Below are 9,598 nucleotides of genomic sequence, written 5' to 3' on the forward strand. Positions count from 1 at the left end.
CCTCTGATTGCGTGGGGAAGTGGTCGGGCTTTGTTGCTTTTACTGGAGTTAGTAGGAGAGATGCTGGCAGAGCTGAATTCATTTACATGTTGCAGATGTGTGATTCTTGTTAAAATAATTACACTAGTAATAACAGTAACACAGATATCCGGTGATCAACGATCCTAGTTTCCTGGGGACTGAAGGGTTTTCCAGAAAGTGAAGATAGGTGTCCAGCTCATTCTGGTTTGCTCAAGACTTTCTGAATGTTAACACACAATGCACAGGCCAAATCCGGCCCACTTTATTGTTTTGTGTTTTTTTTTAATTGAAATTTTTGTTGAGTTAATTGTGGATTTCACATGCGGTTGGAAGAAATGATACAGAGAGAAGCGCCTGGCTGGCTCAGTCAGAAGAGCACGTGACTCTTAATCTCGGGTTTGTAAATTTGAGCCCCACGTTGAGTATAGAGATTACTTAAAAATGAAAATCCTGAAAGAAAGAAAGAGAGAGAGAAAGAGAAATACAGAGTGATCTCTTGTATAAATTTGCCCATTTCCCCCCAGTGATAACATTATGCTAGTATACACGTACACAGGAAGTATAATATCATGTTCAGGCTACTGACATTAATACAATCCACCAATCTTATTTAGATTTCCCCAGTTTACCTTGTACTCATTTGTGCATGTGTGTGTGTATTAGTCCTATACAATTTTTTAGAAGATTTTTTTTTAAAGATTTTATTTATTTATTTGACAGAGAGACACAGCGAGAGAGGTAACACAAGCAGGGGGAGTGGGAGAGGAAGAAGCAGGCCTCCCACAGAGCAGGGAGCCCGATACAGGGCTCGATCCCAGGACCCTGGGATCATGACCTGAGCCGAAGGCAGACAGACGCTTAACAACTGAGCCACCCAGGCGCCCCTAGAAGAGTTTTTTAAATTAATTTCTTTTTGAGAGACAGAGAGAGAGAGAGTGGGCATGGGAAGCAAGGGCAGAGGGCAGAGGGAGAAGCAGATTCCCCACTGAGCACGGAGCCCAATACCGAGCTCCATCCCACCACCCTGGGATCATGACGTGAGTCAAAGGCAGACGCTTAACCGACTGAGCCACCCAGGCGCCTTAGTCCTTTACAATTTTATCATCTGCGGTTATGTATCTACTGCCATGGTCAAGATGCTGAAACAGTTTTAACACCACAGGGGTCCTTCACCATGCCCTCTTGTAAGCACACCCACCTCTCCCAGATTATACACCAGTCTTCATCCCTTACTCTTAGCAACCACTAATCCAACCCCTATTTCTAAAATGTCATTTCAAAAATGTTATACAATTAGAACCATGTAGTATACTACAGGGATTTTTTTTTTTCTGGCTCAGCGTAATTCCCTGGAGATTCATCCAAACTGTAGTGTGTATCAATAGTTTGTGCCTTTTGACGGCTGAGCAGTATTCCATGATAAGGATGTGCCTCAGTTTATTTACCTGTTGAAGCACATCTGAGCTGGTCCTTGTCTTCGGTTCCTTGTCCTGTTTTTTTTTTTTTTTAAAGATTTTATTTATTTATTTATTTGAGAGAGAGAGAGCAGGAGAGGGGGGAGGGTCAGAGGGAGAAGCAGGCTCCCTGCCGAGCAGGGAGCCCGATGCGGGACTCGATCCTGGGACTCCAGGATCATGACCTGAGCCGAAGGCAGTCGCTTAACCAACTGAGCCACCCAGGCGCCCTCCTTGTCCTGTTTTTAAAGAAAAATATAAACTTTTATTGGCACACGGCCATGCCCATTTGTTTACACACGGTCTATAGCCACTTTCCAGGGTTGGATAGTTGCACCACAGACCAGATGGCCCACAACATAAAATATTCACTACCTGGCCCTTTATAGGAAAAGTTTGCCAACCTCTATTCTAAGCACTTCACATATATTAATCTACTTGACTGTTATCACATCCATATGCTGTTTCTCTGATCATTACTCTCTCTTTTTTTAAAGATTTTGTTTATTTATTTATCAGAGAGAGAGAGAGCACAAGCAGGGGGGAGAAGCAGGCAGAGGGAGAAGCAGGCTCCCCGCGGAGCAGGGAGCCCGATGCGGGACTCGATCCCAGGACCCTGCGATCATTACCTGAGCTGAAGGCAGATGCTTAACCGACTGAGCCACTCAGGTGTCCCCATTATTCTCCTTTTACAAGGAAGTTGAAGCACTGAGAAATGAAGTCATTGCTGAAGGCCACGCTGCTGAGTCAGATTTTGAACTCAGGCCGCCTGGTTCTAAGTGGCTCCCTCCCAACCGATGATGCCATGCTGCAGTCCATTAACTCAAGGCAGGGGACCGCAAAACAGGAAAGGCAGCTTCCCAGTGACTTCTCTTGGCAGGCTGAGGGGATAATATGTGCCCCTGGTCCCTTGCCTTCTCAGGAGAATAATGCTTAGAGCAGAGCTAAAACTTCCCACCGGTTTGAATGTAATGATTCCACATAGACTTTCTTTCATTTTTCCAGGACTTAACCAAGGCTCAGACCCAGGGCTTGGTCACCTGGTTTCCACAGCTCCACTGGCAAACTGGAAAATTTGCACAGTCATGTCCACTTGTCTCCCAGGGATCTTCAGATAAGTAGGTACCTGCTCCCAGAGAAAACTCCCTGGACCAGGGGAGGCTAACTGGTGGCTTTTTAACAAAAATACCTTCCTTTCCTTATTTTAGACGGGAAGCCGTATGCCCAGCTGGGAAGATTTGCGTCTCCCTTTAGGGCGATCTTGATTTTCCCAGGATTGATGTGGGCAGTTTCTGGGATGCAGCATTTTACTAAAACCGGGAAGGTCTCAGGCAAACCGGGAGGAACTGGTCACCCTAGTCCCAGGCCAGATGTGGAGGGAAAGGGTGATTTTCCCAAAAGACGAAGATTACAAGAAGTAGCACGTCTGTTCTTGCAGATGCTCTTGGTTTGTTCTTTTTTTCCTAAATGACTTGAGCGCTCCACGCAAACAGAGAGGTTCTTCACCAGTACCCAGTATCTATTTCTTGAAAACAGGGGCCCTAGCCTACCTAGCCCTATATAGTCATCCTTGTGTTCAGGAAATGGATCATGAATTTAAAACTATTTTCTACTCTACCCCCTCCTGCTCAAATGTCCCCAACTATTCCAATCAAGTTTTTCATAGCAGCTTTTTTTTTTAATTCTCTTTCAAGACAGTGTTTTGTTTTTTAAAAAAAAACAACTGTGTTTTTTTTTGTTTTGTTTTGTTTTCCAGAGTCTAGGACAGTTCTACAAAATGTCCCTTAGTTTGGCTTTGTCTGATTGTTTCCACAGGTTTCAGTTCAGGTTAAACTGTTTTGGCAAAATACTACAAACATGATGGTGTGCATGTCCTTTCCTGGGGGATGATTTTTAAATTTCTAATAGGTGACCGTTCAATCTTTCGGAGGAGAAAATATTGAAATCACTGAAAGGAGAAGTACCCTGGCCTAGGTCATATCTACTTCTTAGTTGGTGAGCCCAGACTAATTTTGGTTTCCGTTTCCCTCTGTGTCTACGTAGTTCCTCGGCTTTCTGAGTTCTTAAAAATAGACCCCCTGCCCCCACCCCCCCCCCTCCTGCCATAGTATGCTTTTTTTTTTTTTTGGTCAGCACTCTGCTAAAAAAACCAAAACACTTTTTTTTTCGTATTATTTTTGCACATGACTCGGTTTTCTCCAACAAGGCCTGAACTGCTATTGTTTGCTGCAAACTTCTTTGCATCCAATCCTTCCTCTTTTCAAGATAAGGCCTGTTTTTCCCAGGGCTCAGGGAACCACACCTACAAGAGCTGTTCCAGGCACGTACAGCATTGTTTTCCTTTCTCTGATAAGCTGCTTTTGCTGAGAGCACTCCCTTTGTCTCTTACCTGTCTCCACAGCCCTCTGCGATTCACTTGTATTTTCTTGTGATAGTGAGGCCATTTCTCTTAGGATGCCAGTTGATTATCCCTGTGCTGTCTGTTCTTGATAGCCAGTTAGCTGACCATCCCCAGAATCATGGCTTGATTCTAAAGCTTGAACAGAGCACATATCAGAACCTTTGGGGGCCTCGGGTGGCTCAGTCGGTTAGGAATCTGCCTTAGGCTCAGGTCATGATCCCAGGTTCCTTATTGGGCTCCCTGCTTAGCAGGGAGTCTGCTTCTCCCTCTCCCTCTGCCCCTCCCCCTGCTCATGCTCTCTCTCTCTCAGTCTTAAAAAAAAAAAAAAAGAACCATTTGGAGGGCTTGTTAAATCCTAACTGCTGGGCCCTACCTCCAGAATTTCTGATTTAGTAGTTGTGGGGAGGGCTAGAGGATCTGCATTCCTAACCTGTTCTAGGTGATGTTAATGCTGCTCGTCCATGGCCTACATTTTGAGAATCACTGGCATAAGCTGGCATTTATATAACAGCAAACCGATTATATTAAAGTATTTAATTAATTGATTTATTTATTTTTAAAGTAAGCTCTACTCCCAACATGGGGCTCGAACTCATGACCCCAAGATCAAGAGTTGCATGCTCTACTGAGCCAGGCAGGTGCCCCTCTATTGAAATATTCTAAAGTAGGGCGCCTGGGTAGCTCAGTTGGTTAGGCGACTGCCTTCGGCTCAGGTCGTGGTCCCTGAGTCCTGGGATCGAGTCCCGCATCGGGCTCCCGGCTCGGCGGGGAGCCTGCTTCTCCCTCTGACCCTCTCCCCTCTCATGCTGTTTCTCTCTCTCTCTCTCTCTCAAATAAATAAATAAATAAAATCTTTAAAAAAAAAAAGAAATACTCTAAAGTAAATTACAGACATTATAACACCCACAAAACTTGACAACCCCCTCTTCCCAGGGGCTCAAACGTCTGCTTTCCCTTGTTCCCCGCATCTAATCCATCTTGAAGTTTTCTCTGTCCTAGCTTCAATCTGTACATCTGTACCCCCATCCAGCCTTCCCTCCTGCGACATCCTAGCCCAAACACATGTCGCTTCTCACCTGCATACCCACCTATACCTGGTCCTCTCCCAGTCCTGCCCCCCCAACACCCACCTGATCTTTGGCACCTGAGTCAGATCATGTTGCCCTACCAAAAACACATCCAGTGGCTATTGCTATCACAATTGATTGCAGACTTCTTTTACAACTGACAAGAGCTTGCATGCCCCAGCCCCTGCCTCCCTGCCTGCCATTAATGTTTACTTCTGCTTGGCTCATCACACTCCAGCTGCACCTGAGGCCTCCGGGTTCTGCATACACCAAGCCGTTCCTAAAACAGGTAAGCCCGGCTGCCTCTAGGGACAGAAACTTGGCATCTCGGGGAGAGCAGAAGAAAGGAGATTTTTACCCTGCCCCTTGTAACTTTTTAATTCTTTTTAAGATTTTATTTATTTATTTATTTGTCAGAGAGAGCGCACAAGCAGGGGGAGTGGGAGAGGGAGAAGCAGGCTCCCTCCTGAGCAGGGAGCCGGATGCGGGACTCTATCCTAGGACCCTGGGATCATGACCCAAGCTGAAGGCAGACGCTTAACGACTGAGCCACCCAGGCTCCCCTCACTGATTTTATATAAACTTTATTTCAAAAGGGAACATTGGGGCGCCTGGGTGGCTCTGTAGGTTAAGTGTCTGGCTCTTGATTTCGGCTCAGGCCATGATCTCAGGGTCATGGGATCGAGTCTGTGTTGGGCTCCACACTCAGCGGGGATTCTGCTTGATATTCTCTCCCTCTCCCTCTGCCCCTCCCCACACGTGCACTCTCTTTCCCTGTCTCTAAAATCAATAAATAAATCTTTTTTTTTTAAGGAAACATTATATCAATGTGTAAGGAGAAAACCTGAGTCCCTTGACATAAATGGAAGGTAGAGTTAAAGACAGTGAAGCAACATAACATGATTACATTTTGGCTAGATATGGTTACTTGCTGGAAACTTTAGGATTTCTGATGGCTTGTCCTTTGTTCAAAAAGGAAATTGCACCACACTGAGACTTCCTACTGAAGGTAGAATTGGAAGATGATTGAAAAGGGGTGACTTTCTCATAATGCTATTTAGAGTTGTCTGAATATTTGACTAAAAATCATCTCACCTGCCCATGGGAAAACATTGAGTTCAAGCAGCTCATTTCAGAAATGGAAAAACTGAGGCCCAGAAAGGGGAATGTATTTTCCCCGGGACACTCATTTGGGAATTTATCAAGTTCTTTGGAAGGTAAGCTTTGATAATGGAAGCTACATGGGACAAGGTCTGGAACATAGCAAAACTCAAGAAACGTGTCCTAACATGTTTGTCATCATTTCTCTTGAGTAGTTATCATCTGTGTAACTTACCTGTATGGGGCAACTGACATTTGAATTTTTTTTTTTTAGTAGGCTGCACCCCCAGTGTGGAGTCCAATGCAGGGCTTGAATCATGACCTTGAGATCAAGACCTGAGCTGATATGAAGAGTTGGACACTTAACCAACTGAGCTGGCCAGGTGCCCCGACATTTGATCATTTTTGTCCTTAACTAAATTTTCAGTTCCTTGAAGGCAGGGAATGTATCTCATAACATATGCTTTATTTATTTTATTTATGTATTTACTTATGTATTTTTTCTTTTTTAGTAGTCTCTATGCCCAACTTGGGGCTCCAACTCACGACCCGGAGAGCAAGAGAGTCACATGCTCTACCACTGAGCCAGCCAGGTGCCATATCAGTAAAAGCTGATTTTTTAAAATATATGTTATAAGGGGTGCCTGGCTGGCTCAGTTGGTGGAGCATGTGAATCTTGATCTTGGGGTCATGAGCTGGAGCCCCACGTTGGGTATAGAGATTAGTTAAAAATAAAATCTTTAAAAAAAAAATCAGCTTTTATTGAGATATAGTTCCCATACCATAAATTCACCCACTTAGGGGCACCGGGTGGCTCAGTTAGTTAAACATCCCACTTGGGCTCAGGTCATGATCTCAGGGTCTGGGATTGAGCCCCACATCAGGCTCCATGCTCAGTGGGGAGTCTGCTTGCCCCTCCCCCTACTGGTGCTCTCTGTTTCTCTTAAGAAATAAAATCTTTAGGGGTGCCTGGGTGGCTCAGTCATTAACTGTCTGCCTTTGGCTCAGGTCATGATCCCAGGATCCTGGGATCGAGCCCCGCATCGGGCTCCCTGCTCGGTGGGGAGCCTGCTTCTCTCTCTCCCACTTACCCTGCTTGTGTTCCCTCTCTCGCTGTCTCTCTCTGTCAAATAAATAAATAAAATCTTTAAAAAAAAAAAAGAAAGAAAATCTTTAAAAAAAATTCACCCACTTAAAGTGTACAATTCAAATAAAAATATATTAAGAAAATTAACAAGTCTACAGTGGTTTTTAGTGGATTCACATCTACTACCATCACTGCAATCAATGTTACATTTTCATCACCCCCCCCCAAAAAAACCCTGTACTCATTAGCAGTCAATCACTCTTTATGCCTTGCTCCCCCCATCCCTTGGTAACCACTGAGCTATTTTCTGACTCATGGTTTTGCCTGTCTGCACATCTCATATAAATAGAACCCTACAATGTGTGGCTTTTGGTGAGTAACATCTTTCACCAGGCCTAAAGTTTCAAGATTCACCTATGAAGCATCAGTACTTCAGTCCTTCTTGTGACCGGATAATGTTCCACTAATGGATACACCACATTTTGTTTACCCATTCATCAGTTGATGGACACGTGGGTTGTTTCCACGTTGGGGCTCTTATGAAGAAGGCTGCTATGGACAGTCACGTGCAAGGTTTTGTGTAGATGTATGTCTTCAGTTCCTTTGAGTATCTACCTAGGAGTGGAGTTGCTGAGTTATGTGGTAACTCTAGGTTTAACCTTTTTAGGAGCTAGATTGTTTTCCAAAGGACCTGCTCCATTTTGCATGGTATCTTACACTCTTGCGTCCTATATTGGTTTAGAACTTTTGGTTGCAATAGATGGATCTACTTCAGGAAAGGATGGGCTTCTGGTAAAAAGATTCACTGGAAGTGGCCTTGTTCTCCACCTTTCTCTTCTCGTACGTGAGACCGCTCTGTTCTTGTCAGCCTACAGCCCGCAGTCGGCCTGAGACCGAGCACCATGCCTTCAATTAAGTTGCAGAGTTCCGATGGAGAGATATTTGAGGTTGATGTTGAAATTGCCAGTCTGTGACTATCAAGACCATGTTGGAAGATTTGGGAATGGATGATGAAGGAGATGATGACCCAGTTCCTCTACCATATGTTAACGCAGCAATATTAAAAAAGGTCATTCAGTGGTGCACCCACCACAAGGATGATCTCCCTCCTCCCAAGGATGATGAAAACAAAGAAAAGCGGACAGATGATACCCCTGTTTGGGACCAAGAATTCCTGAAAGTTGACCAAGGAACACTTTTTGAACTTATTCTGGCTGCGAACTACTTAGACATCAAAGGTTTGCTTGATGTTACATGCAAGACTGTTGCCAATATGATCAAGGGGAAAACTCCTGAGGAGACCCACAAGACCTTCAATATAAAAAATGACTTTACTCGGGACGCCTGGGTGGCTCAGTCGGTTAAGCATCTGCCTTCGGCTCAGGTCATGATCCCAGGGTCCTGGGATCGAGTCCCGCATCGGGCTCCCTGCTCCGCGGGGAGCCTGCTTCTCCCTCTGCCTCTGTCTCTCATGAATAAATTAAAAAAAAAATGACTTTACTGAAGAAGAGGAAGCCTAGGTACGCAAAGAGAACCAGTGGTGTGAAGTGAAGTGAAATGTTATGCCTGACACTGTAACACTGTAAGGATTGTTCCAAATACTGGTTGCACGGCTCTGTTTATAATTGTTAATATTAGACAAACAGTAGACAAATGGCAGCAGCAAATCAGTTGTTTAAGCAGAATATTGTCCTCCTTGCATGTGTAGTTTGAGTACAGATTCCAAATGTATGGCTATGTTTCTTCTAGTATGATCAAAAGTTTCTTTTTTCTTTGCTCTAAATAAACCTGAACTGTGGGTTCTCTGTAGAAGGTGGCATTTTGGGCTTTCTGAAACTCTCTTTGTAAAGCGATTTCTGCCTAGTTTATTGTCTAGTTAACTTTAGTTTAATGACCTTTTAAAAGTTGGCATTGTAAATAAAACAAGTTGAAAAAAGTTTTCTGAAATAGAATTAACAACATATTCTCTTTATTCATGAGTTGGAAACTGGAAAAAGGCTACCTGAGGTCAATGTTTTGAGTGGGGTTATTAGGATGTCTTCCAGCTTCCTGGAGTCAAGGAGTACCACTGGTATTGATTAGCCTGTATGTAGTAGGGCTCCCTTAATTGGATCTAAGGACTTGTTTTTGCATTTTTAATCCTCAGCTTTGACTATGTTGGTTAGAGACTCAGTTACTACTCAGTTTGTGGTTTTGGGGGGAATATAACTAGCCAGTCTGTTAGCTTTTCGATTAAAAAAGACAAATAACCCAGGGCGCCTGGGTGGCTCAGTCGTTAAGCATCTGCCTTTGGCTCAGGTCATGATCCCAGGGTCCTGGGATCGAGGCCCGCATCGGGCTCCCTGCTTCGCGGGAGGCCTGCTTCTCCCTCTCCCACTCCCCCTGCTTGTGTTCCCTCTCTCGCTGTCTCTCTCTGTCAAATAAATAAATAAAATCTTAAAAAAAAAAAAAAGATAAATAACCCATG

At 44.3% G+C, this 9,598-nt stretch overlaps 1 protein-coding gene across 1 annotated transcript; it reads left to right on the forward strand.

The window, feature by feature from the left end:
- The first annotated feature begins 8,112 nt into the window (after positions 1 to 8,112).
- Positions 8,113 to 9,092, forward strand: LOC110579487 (S-phase kinase-associated protein 1-like). Its single transcript, XM_044918811.1, has 2 exons — positions 8,113 to 8,451; positions 8,618 to 9,092. Exons 1-2 carry the CDS (start codon positions 8,117 to 8,119, stop codon positions 8,649 to 8,651), a joined length of 369 nt encoding a protein of 122 aa, XP_044774746.1. The 5' UTR covers positions 8,113 to 8,116; the 3' UTR covers positions 8,652 to 9,092.
- The last annotated feature ends 506 nt before the right edge of the window (positions 9,093 to 9,598 follow it).

The sequence above is a fragment of the Neomonachus schauinslandi genome, chromosome 10, assembly GCF_002201575.2.
Source record: "Neomonachus schauinslandi chromosome 10, ASM220157v2, whole genome shotgun sequence".
NCBI lineage: Eukaryota > Metazoa > Chordata > Mammalia > Carnivora > Phocidae > Neomonachus > Neomonachus schauinslandi.

Bases quoted from the DNA above. Each gene is read 5' to 3' on its own strand.
- LOC110579487 (XM_044918811.1), top strand. From the start codon at position 8,117: ATGTTGGAAGATTTGGGAATGGATGATGAAGGAGATGATGACCCAGTT. The intron at 8,452-8,617 runs AAAAAATGACTT...AATAAATTAAAA, and splicing joins ACCCACAAGACCTTCAATAT to AAAAAATGACTTTACTGAAG.